This window comes from Larus michahellis, chromosome 6 (genome assembly GCF_964199755.1).
Source record: "Larus michahellis chromosome 6, bLarMic1.1, whole genome shotgun sequence".
NCBI lineage: Eukaryota > Metazoa > Chordata > Aves > Charadriiformes > Laridae > Larus > Larus michahellis.
Window position 1 is genome coordinate 9,568,660 of NC_133901.1, and position 22,976 is coordinate 9,591,635.

General features: G+C 40.9%; 1 protein-coding gene across 4 annotated transcripts in view; it reads left to right on the forward strand.

Moving 5' to 3' along the window:
* The window catches only part of PLCH1 (phospholipase C eta 1), an 85,465-nt gene that overhangs the window by 15,896 nt on the left and 46,593 nt on the right, over positions 1-22,976 (forward strand). The window contains exon 1 of one of the 4 annotated variants that reach the window (XM_074592171.1): positions 9,721-10,050. The exons of 1 other annotated variant lie outside the window; for it this stretch is intronic. In XM_074592171.1, the coding sequence (XP_074448272.1) occupies positions 10,008-10,050 (43 nt within the window). In that variant the 5' untranslated portion in view covers positions 9,721-10,007. Of the gene's footprint in view, positions 1-9,720; positions 10,051-11,626; positions 11,904-22,315; positions 22,392-22,976 lie in introns of those variants that run through there. 2 more of the 4 variants (XM_074592170.1, XM_074592172.1) reach the window with 2 other exon arrangements.

Below are 22,976 nucleotides of genomic sequence, written 5' to 3' on the forward strand. Positions count from 1 at the left end.
TGTGGTGGGATCATGTTCCTTCTGAGTTCTCTCTGCCATTGTGGAAGAAAAGAGTTGTCTTGCAGGTGTCTTCACCCAGGTCCACCTTTCCTGAGTCTGACCTCTCTTGGAGTGTTTTGGGCAATGCTTCTTAATAACACTTCTCTCCAGGAAACAGTCTGTTCTCTAGCATGAGCATATAACTGGAGCAGCTACGATTTGGATGTGTATTTGCAGTTTTGCTATTCCAGATCAAGTGAAAGAAAAGTCTGGTCCATACTGGGGCACTTGAGGTGGTATTTTATTGTAGAGCAGCACGATGTCTTTATCCTGCTAATGTTGTGAAGGCTGGATAATGAGCCATTAGCACAAAGTGTAGTAATCCATGAACAGCTATTGAGTGATGAGTCTGCAAAGTGATGATCGTCTAAAGTAGAAGACCTAATTAGCAGGAGTCCTAGACCAGAAAGATTCTATGGCTTAATTTATTTGTCTTTCATTCATGACCAGACAGGATTAATTATTTTTCCCTGACAGAATGCTTCAGGGCTTCCCATTTGTCTCTTCAACCTAAGTGAAACACTGCAGTGACAGTTACTTTCACCCTAAGTATATAGAGGGAGCTGAAGTCCCCGCTGGTCAGCTGCAGAGTGGCAGTTCCCAACAGCATGATGTAAGGCAACAGTGTGCATGTCCCCAGGAATTAGCATGTTGCTCCTGACGCTTGGGAGAAGTTGGTTTCCTATGGGACTGTGCTGACACAGATAAAAGAGTTGATGGAGCTTTTTAAGGATTTGCTTTTTGTTGGTGAGTCTTCTGATCGTGTAGGTCCTGACAAAGGACAGTGGGACAGGTGGAGGTGAGTGGGCTGGGTGTTCGCCCCCATTCCTGATGGCAGCCTCGCAGTTAGGATTGACCCATCCTCCTTGTCTCTCTCGGAGAGACCAAGTGGAACCAAGTGTGAACTCTGGGCTTTGCATGACTAAGCAAATGCCAAACAACTAAATTGGGACTCACCTGTGTCCAAGACCATATTTTCTGCAGCAGACGTAAGGAAATTGTACTTGTTTAAAACTTCTTTACACCACTGGGAAATTAGGAAAGAAAATCTAATGTGAACTCTACGTGGGAAATGTACTGTCTGTTAGTAGGGAAGGTACTGCGATCCAACCCCTAGTGGTTTGCTGACGTTTCAGTGTTTGGGTTGTATGTGTCCAGCTTTAGTGTCTATAAATTCCAATTTATGCAGTGTTTTAATGATTTTTTTTAATTATTACTATTATAGTTTCATATTCTGGCATTGAGAACATGGCACTTCAGGAGGCAAGCATACAGAGCCGTTGATTAGCTTATTTTTCTACATTTATGAATGCTAATATTCTGTAATCACTAAACAAAAAGAAGCTGTGACATGTTTAGCAAATAGCTGATTTTGTCTCAGCAGTTCTGAGAGTAGATGTTCATACTTATCTTATTAGAGTCAGTTACTTATGCCAATTATCTTAAGTTCTCTCAGAAATATAAACCTTTTGTTTAAATTGCATTTCCATAATTGTAATTAATTCTCTCTCTTACTTTCTAATTTTATCTTCTGGTCTCTTCAGCTCTTTCCAGACCTGTGTCAATGGGGACTTGACCACTATTGGTAGGATGTCATGTTAATTCAGTCTTGCTCATTTTATCTAAACTGCAGTCTTCCGTTCAGAGCAATGGAGCAATTCAGTTGTATTAGGCTTGTCTTGGAAGGTCACATTACAGTGGCATGGTTATTATCTGTAATTGAACCTGTAATCTGGAAGAACTGTTGCACCTCAGGTGCGAGCTAGCCAGATAAAAATATCCCACTGTTGGTGTTCTTAAAAAGCATAGGAACATCTTTCTCCATAGAGAAAGGACTGCAAGCATCTACAGAGGTACAGGATACAAACTTTGCTGCTCATCTGCATTTGTCTCTGGTGTTTCCTTCATATCCTTCTGGGACCTGCATTGCTTTAAGAACCTGAGCAGATGGTATTCAATTTATTCATCTCCAGCTGAGATGTCTAAGTGCAAGAATCTGCCGTGGATTCCATAAATGAGAATGCAGAAGCTCTGTTTTTATTTGCGGTATTTTGAACATCTTGTTTTGTTGGGGGGGGGTGTGTGGAAAAAAAATCAGAAAAACCCCACAAACAAACCCCCAAACAAACCAACCCATCCCCCCAAAAAACCAATCAAAGGGAAAAAAAACCCCAACTTCAAGCAGAAAAACACCCAAATAAGACTGCAGCACTGTAGGTATAGCCTGTTGGAATGCACGGTGCTTCTGCATGAATGTCAAGTAACTTCACTTAGAAGACTAGCAGTGAACAATTCTGCTCCAATGTGGGAGACTATCAGCAGCAAGCGAGGGATGGTGGAGGACAAAGTGTATGAGATATGACAACAGGAGGACTGCACCTTGCTTGTGTGATGCATTACTCGGAGGCAGATGCAGTTTTTAGTGTCGTGGAGTAAGGTGTTAGTGCTGTGAGGCCCAGCCTAATGCAGTTCTGATCAGCAGTATTTGAGCAAGGGAGATGAGGAACAGGCAGAGAAAAGAACTACAGAAGTGGAGATAAGATGAGCCTGGTTTGTTTAGCTTGGAAAATCAAAGATTGAGAGGGAATGTGACTGACTATAAATGCACTGTGAAGAGAAAGATCAGGGAAGAAAAGGTTTATTTGAACTGAAGAAGAAAGTTGGCACAAGAGCAAATCAAAAATTGTCCATGAGTATAGACAGACACAGGAGAAACTAACATACTTTGAGGTGGAGATTGGTAAGCTTTGCAAAAATTGTTAAAGCATCCTATCTGTGCTCTTGCTATGAAGTAAATGTAATTAGTAGCAAGACAATATATCAACTAATGTGAATATAAGGCTGGAGAACTGCTTAAGTTGTCCCAGTTTAATTCCTGTGTACAGTGAACTACAAATACAAACAGCGGTGTTTCCATTCCATTCCGGAAAATGCTGCTGTACACAGATGAGGCTACACTCTACCACATTATAATGATGCTTTGAGACACTTGCATGTTGCATTGATACACAACTGTATGCCTTTCCACAGGGCTTTGACAGGTTCTCTTTGAGTAATGACTGAATTGTTCATACGTGTAATGCTGAACTGTTATATGCATCAGAATTGCCTAAGGATTTCTCATAATTTTCTAATTTTATTAGGAAAAGCTGCTAATAGCTACATTTGCAGGATATTAAAATTCTTATCTGTTTACGTCTGAAATTTTTGGTTACAGAAGTGGAGGTTGCTGCTGAGTCTTGTACTCCAGGGAGTCTTATCTGCCTAGAAGCAAAAATGTCAGTTTTCTTCAGTAACAGCGAGATACAGCACTATGTGCACTCAGAGAATAGCAAACTGAAGACAGATCTGGGTTTAAGCTATTTTAGCAGTTTCTGTAGAATAGAGCAGATAAGCAATTATAATGTTTGGAATAGCCTTGAGGACTTGATGAACCTACTTTCTTTTCCTTCCTCTTGCAAACAGTGCCAAAATACAAAGTACCTCATCGCTCTTGGCTTGGAAGACTTTTTTTTTTTTTTTTTTCTCAGGGTTTTCAAGCTGTAAAAGTGGATCACTTGTTATTGCCAGCAAACAAATAAAAACCTAGGAATGACTGTGTTGTCAGACCAAACATCCCTCTACTTTGCTAGCAGATGTTTGGGGCTATAAAGCGGGGGGGAAAAATAGTAACAGCCCTTCCTGTGGTGCATACTCCCAGCACCTGCTGGCCAGCAGCGGAAGTACTTCCCTAGCCAGAAGCTGCATCTAGGTAATTGCATTTATTAACTTTACATCTGATAAGTTTTTCTAAAGTTTTTTGACCATCTGTGGTTATTGACTCAGAAATTCATGTTGGTTTCCCTTCTGCTTGAAGGGAAACAGTAATTTCACACAAGCGTGCCACATTCAGACTAATGGTTGGAGCAGGTTTCGGTGATTGATTCCTTGACCTTTGAAAGACCATTGACTGGGTGTACTGAACCGAGGGCCGAGCCTGTAAGGTAGATAGGTACTTAAGTGTGTTAGGCATTTTGGTAGCTTTGAATGTCTGCATTCTAATGTCTTACTGAGGAAATGAATGGAGAACACTGTGGTGATAACACTTTCTTCTGCTCCTGGGAGAGTGGCAAGAATGGGAACTTCATTCTAGACTTCAATATTGAGATCCTGAGCCACTGCAGCACAGCTTTGGTACGGTGCTGCCATGGATATCAATACTTCCACTTACTTCAAATGGCACTTTGAGATAGGCCACTCAAACATTTGTCTCATGCTGGCGCTAAGCAAACAATATTTTTCACTAATTATTTTGCTGTCTGGCAATGTGCAGTGACCAGTGAATTTGCAAGGGAAACTGCTGATCTGGATTCCTGCGTGTGCTCTTAGGCTCTTGTTTGGGGCATATCCAGCTCATCCTTCAAAACATTCTTCCAAATTGCCTGCTTGTATTACATCCCAAGTTGAGGGGGAGAGAGAGACTTAGTCCAAGGCAATTGCTTTTTTTGAGAGATCATCTCAAAGATTTGCCAAATGTAAAGGATGCAATTGTGCACCACCTTTATTAGATGAACATGTACTGCTGTTACACAACCAGTTTTGGACAGCTTCACAAGAAATTGCTTATGGCAGATGACATTGCACTGTTTTTCCATTCACTTCAGTCTGAGAAGCTGAGCTTTTGTGCAAATTCTTGTAGGATTTTTTTGCTTCAGTGATCTTGAACTTTTGTGCCCAATGAAAGGGAATATAAAATGCATTATGTTTTGCTTTGTATACAGTAAAATGGTCTATTTTTGTTATTAGAGCACAAAAGTTTTGGGGGTACAATATTAAATCTTTGCAGAATTGCACGTATTTGTTAAGCTTGATGTTTGCTGATGGGCAATGCTTTATAATTAGCTCTGCTGAAACCTCATGCAAGCCCTATGCTTGAGGCTAGAGTGTTAAACATGCCAGATGTAGACTCCAGAATTCAGGCTTGTATCTTAATAGTCAGCTTCAATTTAAGTTTTATAATGATGCTTGGGAAAGCAGGACAAGTTAATGGTGCAATAATTTATATTTTGGTTCATGTTCTGATTTATGTAGGGAAATATCCACAATTCATTCCTTGGGACAGCCAGGTGTAACTGAAAATATGTATGTGAGAAGGGCACTAAAGTATTTATTTATTAAGGTTCACATAGATTAAAAAAGTGACTAAAATGCCTGAAGAAACTGCCCCTTGGTGCTCCATTGAATGTGTAACTACCTTTAAGAACCTTATGTTTATCGCTAAATGCATCCTTTGGTGAAAGGAGGAGTTTCATGTCTGGCATCTCCCTCGAGCCAGTGTATCAGGCTGTTGAGTTCTAATGGCAAGTGGATTTCCCCTTCCACCTTTGTATATTTGTCAGCTTTCTGAAGAACCATCTCTTCACTAATGGCAAATGAGTAGAGTTGATAAAAGTTTTAATCTGATAAAAATGACAAGTTTTTCATGTAGCTAATATAAAGTTTTATTCATTGCTAGCTGACTTTTCATGAGGAGGTTGTATTACAGTTTAGGTCTAAGATTAAATTTGGATGATGAATATGAAGTTGTTGTTATCGTCTTATTTCATTATCTATTTACTGTAAGAGGTAGAAGTTCTCTAATCAGCTTTTCTTGCTTTTTAGCAGAATTAGTCTTTGTACCAGTTTCCAGCTATTTTGACAGTGAAAAAGGAAAAACCAATGAGCCAGAAAATTAATATTCTTCTGATGCTGTAAATTCAAAACTATTAGTTAAATCATATTCTCATTTATTGGAAAATGAATATTTTGCAGTAGAATTTGCACTGCCGTGGCTCTGTCCAGTAATCTAAGCCTTGTGAGGTATCATAGAATGGTTTGGGTTGGAAGGTACCTTAATCCAGTTCCAACCCCCCTGCCATGGGCAGGGACACCTCCTACTAGACCCGGTTGCTCAAAGTCCCATCCAGCCTGGCCTTGAACACCTTCAGGGGGGCAACCTGTGCCAGTGTTTCATCACCCTCACAGTCAAGAATTTCTTCCCAGTATCTAATCTAAATCTCCCCTCTTTCAGTTTAAAACCGTTCCCCCTTGTCCTATCGCTCCCCTCCCTGATCCAGAGTCCCTCCCCATCTCTCCTGTAGCCCCTTTAGGGACTGGAGCCTTCTCTTCTCCAGGCTGAACAGCCCCAACTCTCTCAGCCTGTCCTCACAGCAGAGAGGCTCCAGCCTCTGATCATCTTCATAGCCCTTTGTGGTGTATGGTTTTTAGTGTTCAAAAACCAGGCTTCCATTTTTGGCAACTTGGCACGTGCTGATGCTTTTGTTAATAAATTTTCTTTAATTGTGAATGGGGTTGCAGCAGCTGCATGGTGCCACAGGCAGGTTCGGATGCTGCCATGCTGTGGGGAGAGAAGGCAATTTCCTGTGTCTCAGGGCACGGGCAGGGCTGTACCGCAGCTGGTTCCTCAGCAGATACTTTGGAGCATGGCCACTCAGCCCTGCCAGCACAGGACTGTTGGCTCTCGAAGGGGACCTCTATGTGAGCTTGTGTGCATACAGCCCTGAGTGGCCCCTCCGCATCCCTTCCAACCTATAGGAGAAAGCATGAGGCAGGATTTTTTTCCTGGAATTACTGATTCAAGTTTACATGGCATAAATATATCTTCTGTGCTTTTTGAGGGACTTTTTAGCTGCTTTTGTAGGCCAGCAGACTTGAGCTGCCTGGGGAGGAGAGGCCTGAGTGCAGCAACTCCTGTAGCTCTCTGTCTGTCCTGTTGGTCATCCATTTTGCTGTGGGAATATCTGCTGGTTATGCTGTGGGTTATTCACTTGCATGGATGAGCTGCGAGTGCCTCGGTGGCGGGTTTAATATCTCCTTTCTTCCAGGGAGCTAGAAATATTGACATTGGTTTAGCAACTATACCCCAAGACAAGCCAGCACTGTTTTGTCCCTCTGGCATTGCTTTCGGCACAAAACAAGCCACGTTTCCCTCATCTCAGCTAGAACCTGTCAGCTGAACTACAGTGTATTTTATATTAGAACATATCTGTAACTATATGCATAGAAGAGAAGAATTACAGTTTACAGGTATTGCAAGAAAGCTTTAAATCCCCCTTTTTAACGAAATGTCACGGATAGTGCTTCGACACTGTCTGCTTCATACCTGGAGGTACTTGCTGTCTTATCTCAAAATAATTCCAGTGGTTTAATGACAGAACATTTTTTTTTTTGATTGGCAAATTAAGAAGAATGGAAAATAGTATTACCCCAGGGGAGATGGATTTTGAGTGCTTTTGTAGCTGAGATTTGTCAAAATCTATTGATGAGATGAGGGTTGGAGGACGGCTCACGTGTTTCTTGAAACCAGCTTAAAAAGTTGAAAAAACCTACACTTTTAAGCATGCAAGGCATTGGCAAAGGTCTCCCAAGGAAGGGCAGAAAACACAAGTAGGAAAAACAGGCATACAAGTGAGTCTGTTTCCTCTCCTGCCAAACCTTGTCTTGGGATTGTGCAATACCTATGAAACAGGATGTTGAAAATATGTACTGTTGTCTTATATTCAGAAAACTTGCTTGTTACCATCAACTCTGAGATGTTGATAGAACTTTGTGTGCTGTGGCTCTGCAGAGCACTCCCAGCAGGAGTGTTGTGACCCCTCTGAGAACAGGGCATGTATGTGAAAGTGAAGCAAACTGGAAAAATGCAAGGGTTACTTGGCCAATGCTTAAAGGTGCAGTGTCAGGTGGTATAAAGTGAACTAGTTACCTTTTGACTTTTCCCTTTAAAGACAGTCAAACTCTAATGTAGAGTGTCTTCCAAGGACACACCAGTTTCAGATTTGACACTGACTGACAGGGCTAGGGGTTGGATGCAACACCTGGCTGGTCAGTGGAGAGTTGTCGTGGTGATTTTTTTTTTTTTTGAAGTTGAATAAACCTACAAGTATTTTCATAGCATTTGGCATACATCTCCTGAATTACATAGAAGTCTTCATTTGTTTGCTGTAATGTTCTTGCGAACCCGTATAGCACGCTCTCAATTTCTAAAGCCATACAGCATTTAAGCACTTCTGTTTTTAAATTGAACTTTATTTTGAAGACTAATAAGGAATGTATTAATGATTGGGCAGGGTTTCTTACAGAGCAGTTTTGGTGCCAAAGATGCTTGTGTATAGCTCCTCTCATAATTAATAGAATGATAGGAGTGTGGAGTCATTTGCACTTAATGCGTTATCAACTGTAATCTGATATATCAATAATTAAACTGTAGAGTGGTGACAGTTTATTTTTTGTTGTTGAATTGCAATTATAACACATCAATTCATTTGAATGTAAATGTATTGATAACTTTCTAGAGGCTTCAGAGTGATGACTTCATCCATTAATCTTGTGAACTGAGGCGTGAACCAGTGGTGGGGTAATGATGTAGCTGTTCCATTTCCCTTGTCATAACTGAGAGTGAGTGACACATCTCTTGGCAGAGCATGATTTCTGCTGTGTCTTGCCATCCTCAGATGAGTGTGTTTAGAAGTACAAACTTTGAGTGCAGCCAAGAATAATCCTACAGTGGGTTTGGGGGGTTGTGTCTCTTTATAGGTTGCTAGATATAGTCAACATACATCTTGCGGTGTCCTGCGATCTATCATGACATGTGGTGACTGTGGGAATTCTTACTATTTGTGTTAGCAATAACTAAGAAATAATGATTTCTCACTAAGTAAAACATGTGTCACCTCCACTTGTGTCTTGTCTCCCATCTCAAGCTCTGCAGGCATGTAGAACTATGGTGGTTTTTTGTTTTTTTTTCCTCTTTTCAGTCATGCCATCTACTGTGTAACTTTTCCCTAGCATATGCTAGACAAATTCTGTCCTCTTTTATTGATGTCACAATCTTTGAGAATACAGCTGGGAATTCCTTTGGTGTGCTGATGTAAATGTCACTGTGTAAAAGCCAGCTGAATAGTGAAATAATCAGGAAATGCCATAAATCAAAGATGCAAAGCGTTATATATGGAGCCTACTTTATTCTTGCCATGTTTTCCAACACTGTGTCCCCTTGGGCTCCATCAAAAGTAAGTGCAATTCATGCAAGTCTGAAAATTTCTGCCGATTGTTCCACACTGACTATAATCCTACTGATTTCAGTAGCATTGAGTTGGCTTAAACAATCATGGTATTTAGCCAGTAGCATGGTAATGCTTTATAGCTACTGGGAGAGTTAGTGCTCAGCATCTCACAGGAGACTACTTGTTCTTATGAAATCAAATGCTCAGTGATGCACAGACTAAACCATTTGCATGCTTTGTGCTCTAACTGGCCTGATTCTGCAGAATGGCTGTTCCTCTTCAAGTTAATGACAGAGATGGGGGAAGGGGGCACAAGACCTGGGGGAAAAGGAATGCAGTCCACAGAGGTTCTCCTTCTACCTCACAGAATTCCCTGGCTGCGGATGCTGGGAGTTACTTTGGAGTGAGGGTGGTTTTTCTCTTCTGCATTCAGCCTGCGTCACTCTCCCATTCTTTCACTGAAGGATGGTAATCCGTTCCTGACCGGCATCCCTAGATGCCAGCAGGATTTCCTTGTGCTTGCCTATAGAGCTGCTCTTCCCAGGCGTTACACACACTTAATGCCTGGAGTGTCTTAATCGCTGTGCTGTGCGTGCATGTCTCATACCAAAAGTAGTCGCTCCTCCTGCATTCCCGCAGCGGCAGCACAGAGCAGATGCTTCCAGCTGCCCTCTCGGGCTGTGCTTTTTGGTTTTGAAGGAAGTTGCCTAGTATTGTCTCTGGATTTGTGCTTTTCTGTCTTTGTGTTATGGATCATGAAGATTTTGTCGTTCATCGTAAAGAGCAGTGCTGGCAATGTTCTCCTGTACTTCTAAGGATTGCTTTCCAAATGTTTTAGCTCTGGAGACATGAAGATTAAATCGAGGCTTTCCTGCCGTGAGAATTTCCATTCTACTTGCCAATAATGCACAAGTTCCAAATTTAATGGCAGACCTTGAAGTATATAAAAATTTAAGTCCAGAAAAAGGTAAGGATGTTTGAGTTTAGAATTACTGTAGGAAGAGCTCATAACATTTCTGTAAGTGCTTATAGAAAAATCAGGTAACTTTTATCCTTATAATTGGTAAGTTACATACAATAATTATGTGGACATTATTAGTATGAAAAATGTGTGTGTGTGTGTGTATATATATTCCTGAATATTTAAGAGGGAAATCTGGTATTTTTGTATTGACTTGAAAGTACATTTCTCCATGAAAACACGTGGATTGCATGTGAGATACTGCTTCTATGATATAGACAAACTGCACTTATATATTATCTTAAATTATTACAAACATGTTTGCCTTTTAAAAAAAAAAAACCACAAACATTCTTGACCTTTTCCTCTATTGGTCAGTTTGCTGTGGCATAGCTTTCTATGGAAAAGAGTTTCTGTTTTTTTGTTTGTTTTTTTTTTCTAGTAGCACTTATAAATAGTATAACACAAATGTGTACAATTCTGATCAAACAGCATTGGATGAGAAAGATGTGTCTCTTCAAGAATTGTAGAAGGGTGATACAAATAAGGAAGGCATCTTGAATAACTTTGTTTAGTGACTTGTAGTTTAGAATGTCTGATTTTGTTCAATTTAAGTTAGCGCTGGATGGAAAGTGGTGATTAGCTTAAGCCTCTAAGTGGATATAGAGTAAATGCTGTAAAGAGAAGAAGAAATCATGGTAGATAAAGTTTATTCTTGTATTTTGCTTATTCTTAATGAATGTTGGGTTATGTGTCTTTAAAGAAAAAACTTACAAAATACACTTAGCAAAGCTGGCTTGTCAAAATTGGGTAGTTCAGAAGACATTTTTCTAACAAGATTATCTATAATTATAAAATTAACTAGTCTAAAGTAAAGCCACCAAAAGTCATGGCTCATATTTTGAAATATCATTTTGCCCACTATGAAGCATGTTAAATATGAAGCATGTTTTTAAGAAAAAAGTCAGTTATTTTTATATCCTCTCAGGGAAGGGCCTCCTATGTTGGAGTTGGTATGCTACATTTCCAAACACTGTATTTTTATTTTGGAGGCTCTGGTTACACAAACTCTACATTAAGCTTTGATGCATATGGTTAGGTAAAGGAGACCAGGTGTTACTCCATCTGCTTTCTGAGACACCGAAGGTAATGGATATGTCCCCATTTAATAATTTACAAGAGCTAGCTTATTTGAAGGAGGTTTTGGGAACAGTCCTAGAAGAAAAGCATCAGCTTTAATTTTAAAGCTCGTGTAAATGTGTGTGTATGTGTAGATAAAGATATTTCAGACCGAAGTACTCGGTTGATGGTGAAATTATGTTTGAGGTAATTTTGCAGTCCCTTAGACAGATATAATAGCAACTGCCAAATTTCTGTTAGTCTCTTTCAGTCAGTATCATTACCATTTCTCTGTCTGGTGGAGACGGTTAAAGGATGCAGAAGCAATGAGTACAACTTGGTGTCCCTTGTGTTCAGGTTTGTCTACCTTGGTGGCATTGCAGTAGGGCATGTGGGGTCATGCTGGGCTCCTGGGGTGACACCGTGCTGCGCAAGCACAGACTTGGGATGTTGTGTTTTGTAGGCACGAACATATTCACATGTTTGGATGGTGGAAGAAGACAGAGTGCCTGATCTCCCCCTTATTCAGGCTGGTAGTTACCTTAGCCTGCCAGCGCTGATACTGATAACAGCAAGATCACACCTCTTGCACAATTTAAGCACAAAGAGTGCTTGTATGATAGCAGCTGGATAAAGGGATAACTGAACAAGCGGGTGCTGTCACTGGCCGACCGTCTGACTTGGCTCTGCAATGAGCGCTTGCAGGAAGCAGCAGCTCCGCACCTGCCAGCGGTTTGGCCGTAAGTTCGTACACAACTTCTAACTGCTGAATGGGAAACACTCCTGTGCTCAAAGGGGTATCGGCAGTGGGATGTTAGCGGGCATGGTACTGGAGGAGTTGTACGGGCTTCCCTTGGTTATGGGTCTGCGTCTTTGGCTAATGTGTGGTGGTACTTTGTAGTTATCTTGTTACTGCTTTAGCAGAACACTAGGGTTGCAGTTGGTACGGCTAAGCAGACAAACAGCAGTGAACTACATTGCGTTTCATTCACAGGGACTATCTCAGCAGCCTTTTTTAAGGCCATTATTAGTGCTTATTTGGGACTGTTGTATCTTTAAATCCATCCAAGCACCTATAAAACAAGTATTATGTCCCCAACATAAGAAGGACATAGACCTGTTGGAGCAGGTCCAGAGGAGGCCACGAAGATGATCAGAGGGCTGGAGCCCCTCTGCTGTGAGGACAGGCTGAGAGAGTTGGGGCTGTTCAGCCTGGAGAAGAGAAGGCTCCAGGGAGACCTTGGAGCCCCTTCCAGTCCCTAGAGGGGCTACAGGAGAGCTGGGGAGGGACTCTGGATCAGGGAGGGGAGCGATAGGATGAGGGGGAACAGTTTTAAACTGAAAGAGGGGAGGTTTAGATTAGACATTAGGAAGGAATGCTTGACTGTGAGGGTGGTGAGACCCTGTCCCAGGTTGCCCAGAGAAGCTGTGGCTGCCCCATCCCTGGAGGTGTTCAAGGTCAGGCTGGATGGGGCTTTAAACAACCGGGTCTAGTGGGAGGTGTCCCTGGGGGTGAAAACTAGATGATCTTCAAGGACTGTTCCAACCCAAACCATTCTGTGATTCTATGAAATATAGACTCTAGCATAGTGAGTGATATATAAAGGAATTAGCTTTACGGTATGCTGTTCTGAGTAGATATTGAAGATATTAACCTCCTCCTGGGAGGAACTTTTGTCTTCCACAGGTTTAATTCTGATAATAGCTTCAATCTATCACAGCATTATATGCCCTCGCAATAAAATAGCATCTGCACGTGGGAGCTTTGAAAGGTTTAAAGCCCCTGGGTTGTTTGATATGTTCTGAGGCTGTTACCCTGTGTGAAGAGAAAGGCCTCCCCTGCGAGCCTGAAAGGAGTCTTGCTGTGGTGTGGCACTGTGGAGTGCCAGGTCCTTTCCATGGCACTGGTGAAGTTTTAGGGGATGCTGGAGCTGGATGCTGAACACTGCTTGCCTCCATGAGAGGTATTTAATCTGCTTCTGCAGTGCCAAGGGTGCGGGAGACCAACAAGTAACTAGGTTATGTGCTTGTTAACTACTTCGTATTTTTTTTTTTTGTGCCTATGAATTGAATGTACTCGTTTCAATAAATCTACAAAAGACCATCATTGTGTGAAACTGAAAAGGTTCTTGGAGTTTGCCTCCAGAATTGTGCCTTTGTGAAACTAGGTGGCATAAACTTAAAACTGTTAAAATAACTCACTGCTTTGATGAAGACTAAAATGGCCAAATGATATATTGGGATCAACATTAATGGTGTCCTGGCATGCATTAGCTCAGTGAAACCAGAGGCTAGTAAAGGGAGCTTGCTCAAGAAAAGTTCACAGCTTTTTCCAGCACTGAGCTTACCTGCAAGAGGAAATGTGTGTCTTTATTCTTCCTCTTTACCATACATTTTGAAGTAGTCCCTTAAGAAGCTCATGTCTTGGAGGACAGCCTGTTAGCATGCAGGCAGCATTTTGTGCTGGTGTGTGTGCTTCTTGAATGACTGAATTTAAAGTTATGGGAAACCATAAGCTGGCTTTTTTTTTTTTTATACAAGTGACAGAAAACGCAGCTGTAGGTGAGGAAGTTTGTGCCTGTTCTATGTCAGGTTATTGGTATCCTCAGCAGTATAACAGAAAACTGGTTTGGAGGCATTTTCACATGTTACCAATAGAAACATTGATCAGCATGAAACTCAGATGCACAAAACATCATTATTTTCGGTAATAATATTACATTGGTGTTTGAGACTGTCAATTCATTATTTGTCCACAGATGACTCACTGTTGATGACTTGCACCAAGGTAATTTGAGAATAGAATAGATAAACATGTTTCTTTAGCAAAATTACTTTCTGAGGAGTGTGAATAAATTAGTTCATATCATCAGTTGCACTGTAGTCTTCATTCATTAATTTTAAAGGTTAATTAACTCCACCTTCAGTTCTGCTCTGCTTTTTCCCCTCCTACTCTCTGATCAAGCCATAGATGTGGATTTATTTGGCAGCCTGAAAGGGAAGCAATGCGCCCTCCAGCCCAGCCGCTGTCACAGCCCAGCCTGACAAGCGCACTCCCAGTCCTGGGGACTGGATCCCTTTTCCACCCACTTCATCCTGCAGCTACAGCTGCTCTTGTGCCTTGTGTTGTATTGCCCTCACCAGGCTGTGATGCTGTACGGGTGCCAAGGTTGCTGTGACATATTGCTATTTGCTGATAAATTTGCAGACGTCAGAATTCACTGTGCTGAAGCTGGGACAGTTTATCCTCAGCACATCTCCTGTGTGGAGACAGAAGCAAGCTTTATGAAGGGTATTCTGGTGGGGTTTTTCTGTGCTTCTTTTTTGGGGAAGTTAAGGGTGGGGTGAGATATAAAGGAATGGTATATTTTTTTAGGGGAGGATGAGGGGATCTGACCCACCTCAGTATGTTGTGGTGGGAACTGTATTTCGTTGAAGTCCTGGGTAGGACATAAAGGATCAAGGAACAGGGATGATGTTTAGTGCTGTACAATGAAGGCAGACATAGAACAAGACATGCTTGCTTCTTGCACGTATGATCCTTATTTATGTACTTATTGATTTTTTTAGAGAGCAGATATGGGATCCTGGAAGAGAAAGCTTGTGGATTACTGTTTTCCACTGACCTCTGCATTCAGAGGTGTAGCTCCTGGGATGCCTTTCAAACTGTTTTTTTATGTGTTGCTGTGAGGCCGCACAGGAGCTCCTGTCTTAGCAGTGCTTAGGAGCATGCACAGGTGATTCAACTGATCTTTGAGTGAGTTATTGCCATCCTTTCTGGTACTTGAGCAAAAGCTTGCCTATCTAAGGAGGGACCCTAGGGTTTCCTGTAGAGACATGGCCACAGACCCACAGAATGATGTATTGTTCTCCCTGTGAATGATTATGGCAGTGTGAGGATGCTGCCCAAGAAGCCAAATGCTTCTCTGCCCTTTGCTTTTCCTGAAACCTGCTGCTGAGGCTGTCACAGCAGCACATACAGACCTGCCTGCTCATCCTCCTTCTTGGCAGGTGTAATGGAAACTATCCTCCTCCGTTTCTTTCTGTTGTCTGCTTCTTCCACTTGCTCTATAGTGTTGTAATCAATTGCTGTGCCCTCCCTGATGAGGGATCCACATGCAACGAGGATTAGGATGTGCAAACTTGTTAACCGTGTTTGCTTAATAAATCTGTGTTCCCTGTTCACTGTATTGATGTGACAATATGTTTTGGCAGTTGGCCATGTCTGTGGTTAAATGATTGTGCTTTTCAGTGTTGATACAGGACTACTTCCATAGTCTTAACAGAAAACTTATAGTCCTCAGTCATGCTGGGTTGCAGTGGCACCAGAGCTCTCAAAATGAACAGTTTTGCAGTCTCTTTCTGAAGAACAAAAAAAAATAAAAAGAGATGTCAGGGATATTTATTGTATTTCAGGAACCAGTAGCACTAATGTTCCCCTGTAAGCTGTCACAGAGTCTCTTGACTCTGTGTTGGCAGGTGGTGGCCTGTTGAAGGTGCTTCTTTATGGACGAGACTTAGAGCTGGGGTCCTGAAGCCTTGCGACCTCTCAGGCCCTCAGGATGCTTCTGCAGTATAAGTGTCCAGCAGGAATGCAGCGAAGCTGCACCTGCTGAACGATCTGTTCATCAACTGCTTTCCAAAGTGCTACTTGAATGAAACCTGGGCTAATTTCTTGAAGATAATAATTAGAAGTTTGCTGAGATAGCAGAGGGGAGGTATACTCAAGCAGAGGTGAAAAACATGCGTTATTCATTGTACCTGGGGACTGCTCTCAGACTTCATTGCTGTACTGAAGTAGAGGTCTCAAAAAGGGGATTGTAGGCCCTGTAAATAAGCATTTTCCTAGTAAGTAATTTTCTACATTGCACAGTACTCTGTAAAAGATAGTCTCACTGTCCGAACAAAACTTATGATTAAGGATCATTAAAACTCTTTTGGGATTATATTGTAGTGCCAGGTCTTTGTTTTGATGCTTCTGGTTCCTTTACGATCTCTTAAGCGCAAAAGACGGGGGGGCTCAGCCTGGGAAAGGACTCTGGGTGCTCCCATGGCAAGATTAACGAATTACTGTCAAGGATCAACTCTGGACAAGGTACATAGCAAAAACCTTTCACTGGTAATATGAAAATAAGATGAGTTAAATTGATCATCCTAGAAGCATTAAGCTAGCAGTCCCAATATGGTAGGCTGAAACAGCAATTACTATGAAATATGTATTACTCAAACATAAGTTCTGGGTGCTACTGCTTCTAAATTTTTGATTTGTGGTTTCTTGTGGGTTTTTTTTGTGATGTTGTTTGGTGTCTTGCTTTGTTTTTTAAAGGAAAAAAGACAACACCAGGCAGTTCTCGGACCTACAAAAAGTTAAAACTATACTGACAGATTTTGGATTTTTTGTTTGTTTTTCTTCTGGTAGTATATATTTTTATTCTTAAGCTTTACCCCTTTGTTGTTTGCATATTATTTAGTGAATTTACAAGCATGAGTTGTTTTTCAGAGTTTCATTTACTGTAAACAATTCACAATTATTTTGAGTAGTCACAGTTTGTGTGTTGGCTGGTTATTCTGCTTGTCTTGATTCTCTACCTCCTTCAGGGCTGAAATGAAATATCTGCACGCTTTTCAGCTGGGCCTTGCAAGGACTAGCCTCGGCCTTTTGTGTGTCTGCTGGTTGTGTGTGACTTCCTTGAGGATTTCTTGAGATTTGCAGAAGTGTGAGAGATTGTCCATCTCATGTCTGTGGACTTCACAGAGATTATGATTAAATACACTGTAAGAAGCTTAATGTAATTCTGTGAGGGGCTGGAAGAGCTGCTGCAGAGCAAATTAAAATCTGGCATAACATATGAGATGTGACTATTAAAAATGGTCCTGACTGGGGACACAGATTCCCCCGGACCTGCAGCTGTGGTCTCTGCTTTCCTGGGTTCTTTGGCTGTTGTGTAACAAAATGGCAATCAACAATGTGATGGCATTAGTGGTAAGCTGTGTGGTGTGCTGGATATTCGTGCTGTTCTATGGGATTTAGATAAAATGTGCTCTCTGGGGCATGGAGGTAGGAAGTAAATGGCTTTTAATGGCATTAGCACACAGGCAAACTTACAGCATACTCATGATGAATAAATGATGCAAAACAGGGTGATAAGAGTTCAGACAACTGAAAATGTTTGGTTTGGTGTTTTTAGGGGGGTTTTGGGGTTGTTTTTTTTTGGGATTGCATCTGGAATATTTTCACTACTTAGATCACGATAGTTCAGTTGCATACTGCTCTCTAGTTCAGGGGAATATGCGCTTTTTTCTGTGCACGTTTTCAATGCCTGCTTCAGGGAACGTGCATCTCCCTCAGTTAAAAAATGGACTCCACTCTGGATCCAGATACACGACTCCAGTAATGGGAGCATTCTGTGACTCCTTTGTCAATCATCAACCACCTACTTCTTGTATAACAGCCTCACTTAGAGTTGAGTTTTGGGAATTTTGAGGTTTTGAAATCTGAGAATTTGAGAGAAGTACTATGGTGGCATTTGGGGGTTTAAATAAAGTAAGATAAACCATGCTTCCCATAGTGTAAGAGCAGTTACCTTAAGGTGAAGTATAGGATCCTGTTCTGGTTCTTGGGAACCACAGCACAGTGAATCACAGATGTCCGTAGTCATGTGAGTGGGAACAGCACGTGGTGATAATGGTGGGGAGTCTTTTGCTTCTTTCCTCTCTGAAGAAAGAACAAACAATATACCTGCAAAGTGTATAGTAAAACTAAAAATACTTAATGTAGGGGAGACGAGCTGACGTTGCAGTTGAAAAAGTAACTTATGCATTTTATGGGTTTCTTTTATCTCAAGCTTAATGTTGGCTTAATGCAGCTTGCTGCATATAATTTAGAAACACAGTTTATATCCTCTTTCGTAATTATACTTCTCATTGTTTGGTAATGCTCTTTATACGTTATTTAATCTTTTTGTTTTGTCAGATGGCTTTAACGTTAAGTCCATAAAAGCAAGACATGAGACCAAACCTTTTTTCTTTTTGTTGCACTTTGAAATATTAACTTCTTAACATATAATAGTATATCAGGGGAAAAAATAAGCAAGAACTGCTTTGGCCAGCAGTAAAAAAATTTTTTTTGATCTTTGATTAAAAAAAAAACAACCCACAAACAAACCAAAAACTGTCTCACAATTTCAGCGGTGTAGTCTTAATATTCAGTTGTAGGATACTGTTCCTAAAGCTATTAAATATATTCTCATTGTACTATATTTGTTTTGCTAAGGTCTAACTGTATTAATTTACTAAGGGTTTGCTGTGAGCACTTGAGCTGTTTGCATGTAGGAGTTGCATATGCTGCCTCTTGCAAAAAGAGGTTTTACTTGCTGTCACAAAATTGAATTAATAACTCATTGTTTGAAGACCTATGTATGCTGTCTAATGGCTTTCTTGTGCTATCTCACAGAAGTTGATGGAAATGCAAGTGAGAGTGTGCTCGGGATGAGCTTAGTTCCACAGAGGATACAGCAAGACCAAGAGTTCAGGAGCTGGGGTAACCCAGAAAGCCTCAATGCAGTGTTGGCTGTTGCTTGCGGGTGATGGGGCAGCTGGTGCTCACCACATCCCCACCAGCGTCCTTGGGGTGCTGGTGCTGCTCCTGCATGGTGCTTGCCTCTCAGCTCCAGTTGACAAGTGACCAGCATATTTATTTAATCTTGGATGAACATGTGTTATGGAGAGTGGATGTTTGTTTCACTGCTGTGATATGCCCTGTACATCAAAGTGCATTTCTATTTTACTGAAAGTGCTATGAGGAATAATGTTTTAATTCCCTAAGTATTTTCCGTCTATGATCAACTAAAGGGTCTTGCATGCCTTAAAGGCTTTGTGGTAAAGCACAACAGCAGGCAGATAAGTGTGTCATGACTATCACTGTTGAGAATTAAACCGAATTAATTGCAAACTATTGAAAACCAGGGGTCGTATGGGGAGTGTCTGTTAAACCTGTGAACAGAGCCATAACTTTTTGTAACAGATTCTCGCAGGGCACAGTGCTAAACTATTCCCTGGTTATTAAAGACCTGATTGCACATGGGGATAGATTAGAGCAGAGTTGAATGGAAGGTAGCATTGGCTGATTTGGGGCGGATTAGTGTGCTTTTTCAATGTAAGGCCGCGTATGGTTAGTGGTCAGAGTTCCAGCTTAGTGTTCCCAGGCAGCAGCTTGATTTATTCAGCAGCGAGGAGCAGTGTTGTCAGGTAGAATAAATAGCATCTGCCCAACGTACAGGATTTCCAGTAACGTCTGGACTTACTGGGGGCTCGGATGGCTTTCCTCCTGGCTTCAGGGGTCTACCATGTGCTGGGGAGTGTGGCCACTTCAGAAAAAGTCCAGCTGGCACAGATGGGTTTGTATCCGGTTCACCATTCGATAGAGAAGCATCTCCTTCTGAAAAGGGGATGTGTGTTCTACTAAGAATGGTTATCATTGCCTGCGCTAAAAATTAAAAAATGCTCGTTGAATTCAGATCTGGCTTGCTTTAAATGGTTATTTTGGGAGGAAAAAATAGACTGATATTTCAGTATTATTAAAAGCATTAAACTGCAGGATGTCTGTTAAGATGATTTTAGACTATCAAGAAAAAGTTTCCGTAAGTCTGGAAATGGAAGTGACTTTGTAGTTTTCAGATTTGAAAGTAAAGCTTTAAATATGCAATGCATAAACATAATATTTTATTTGACTTTCAGTGATTAATTAACATTCTTTGTTCTTGTAACACGTAAACTACACTATATTCTAGTTTAACTTAAATAATTTTCAGACTTTGGGCAAAAAAGGCAGAGTCTTTGTGTTAGAAAAATAACATATAATGGAAACCATGTCTTGCTCTCTCAAAGTTTAATATATGTTTGCATCGAGGGGCTGCTTCATTTACTCAGTATTCATAGTTTATTTAGAGGATTAAATGTTTTTCTGGAACCAGTTTTCCTATTCCTTAGTGAAAGCATCCTTGAATTGCTCTTCTGGAGCTTTATTCTGAATTGCCTCTGTTCAATAACTTCAATTTATTCAGATGCTAATGTGCGGTGTCTCTCTTGTGAATGTCTGGATAGAGATTGAAATTAGCATATTTGGGATAGATTTGAAAAAGACTTTGTTTCTTTGTGTGCTTATATTTTTATAAATAGCTTAAAGGAGAGGATGGTGCATTTTGTAAATGGTTTCCAGAGTTGAAATCCAATGGACCTTTGAATGGTATGGCATTTCTATTACCGCAGTCTGTTCTCTAAAGTGGATTCTTTCTGTTATTAACACCTATGCAGTAGGGATGATGCAATGAATTTTCTTACACATTTACTATTCTTATTTAAATGTCTGCATTCTGATGGTATTTTCTTAGAACTGGAAAAGTGCAAGCGTAAAGGATTGTGCTTACTTGGGCACTAGACTTATTGTAGATGGCATTGAGAAAGTGAGAGTGTTGAGATATTTGGCAGGAATTGGATTTCTTCCATGCTTCTCTACTTGTGAAAAAAGTGTTTTAAAATCTATTCCATATAACTTTAATTCTGAAGTCTACCTGAAAATGTGTATGTGAAATGCATTTAAAACAATTGCAAACGTGATATAGAAATCTTTAGGCAATTGAAACAATGAAGAAGAAACTGGATCACCTTTTATGATTTCTTTTTTTTTTTTCTTCCCCCAAGGTTTTGTTGGCTGTAATTACTGAGTGTGGCCCACTTTCTGCTTTTCTTATATCAAAGAAACGTAGTTGTCTTCTACCTTTTGCTAGTGGTCCTCAACAACATCATAGTGGAAGCAAGTTTGTTTTGTTTTTTTCTATGACAGCTGAGCTGATGAAAATAGAAAGACTTATGTGAGAATTAGTTATTTTTGCAAGACTTTTATTAATAACTGATAGGCTTAGGTGCAAAGAAGCAGATTTTCTTTGTTGAGTTAGCTTGTTGCTAAACCTCTTCCTGAGCTAAAACCCTCTTGCAATTGATTGCTCTAATAGTGAAATAAAAATGTGCATGCAGTTTGTGTGCCTGGCTAATGTAGCAGTTCAGATTTGTGTGTCCACACACACTGGTACAACTGTTTCCTATGGGAGAGCCTTATTTCTGTGCTGGAGGACAATTCTTGTTTGTTTGTTAGAATGCAAGGCAAACTTGCTCTAAACTCAGTTCCAAAGTGAAAGGCTCAGTCTCCCAAGAGAAGGGGGTGTGTATGTATATATATGTATGTGTAGTAAGTTTTAGAGACTTATTTTTGCTTCAGTTACTCTTTCTTCTTTAAGGTTCTGAGTTTTCCATCCCTAGTGGTGTAAAGGCTTGTCTTCCTGGTACTTTGTGCATCTTCAAATAGATACAAGTTAAAACTGCCATAGTTAATGTGTGGATACTGTATAACGTCTATTTCTGGCTTGATTTATGTCACTTTTCTGGTTCATCTTAAAGCCCTTCCATACCCACCTATTCATTTGGTATATGTGAAGGCTATATATTTATGGACATATTAACGGATAAATTTATAGCACTCATGCACATCTGTGATGCTTTCAGAAGTTTTGGTTCTGTTCAGCTCAACCTGAGTCCTCACATTCCTCCAAGAAAGACAATAACTCAGCAAAACTACCGCTTTTGATACGGTTATTTGATGTGGAGTTTGGCTTCCCAACAACAAGGGCTTTGTGCAAGGGAGCTGGGGGAAGTTGTTCCAGCGGCACCGGCTGTTTGTCCCATGTTTGACTAATGTTTAGGGTGCCACTCTGACTGCATCTGACCCAGAGGCGCTTTGGAAGGAGCAGCTGGCTTGTTCTCCTTCATTGATGGCCTCAGGGTTGTGTGGGTTTGCTGGAAGATGTGTTCTGACCACGCTTCTGCTGTGGAGATGAACTGAGCAGGGCCACCACGACGTGCACTGTGGGGTTTCAGCTGGCGCCAAGTCCCCTGCTGCTTGTGCCACTTGCTGTGGGAGCTAAGGAGGTGTCAGGAGCAGAGAAAATAAATCCTAGCTCTGGCAGAGAAGAGTGGGAGGGTGCATTAGTCTTTGTTGTGATACTGAGAGAAGAGTACTGAAGAGAGAAGTGATGAAGAGAAGGGCGATAAGAAGAAATAAAGACAGACACAGATAGTATTTGGGAGCCAGCCAGAGTGTAAACAAATCATCTGGGAGATGAACTTGGAGTGATATCAAGTGAGGAGAGGCTGTGAATGGATAAAAACAGGAGAAGGTAATTTAAGAGCATGGATATATACTGAGATCAAGGGGAAATGTTATCTTGATCCTAGCGTTTGGAAAACTGTAGGAGGGAAGATGTGAGATGAAATAGAAGAGATTGGTGTATTTTAGTCAAAGCACAGAGAAACAAAGCCTTATCTTCCCAGATGGGATGGGTGGATAAAAGGAAGTTGTCACAGTGTGTGCTTGAAATTTGGTAGCAGGATGGAGAGGGTGTAAATGTGTGTGGTAGGGAGGAGGGATTGTGTATTTATAATTCTCTTAGCAGTTCTAACAGTGTCAAAAGCACAAGATATAAGCTAAAGGATTACTGAGCCCGAAGGAATGTGGAGTTTGAATCATAATCTCACCATTCAAAATTTGTGGAGTGCTGGGGTTTAAAATTACAGTACTGTGTATAATAATATAAAAATATTTAAATGAGATAAGCATTGAAAAACTATAAAATATTTTCCTTCAACATATGGTAAAGTTTTCTTTGCCTCCTTTGTTGTGAAGTTGTTTTGACAGACAATTTATTTTCATATGTGGAGAAGCTAGTAGTGAAGAAGAAGAAATAGTATGTCTTACACAACAA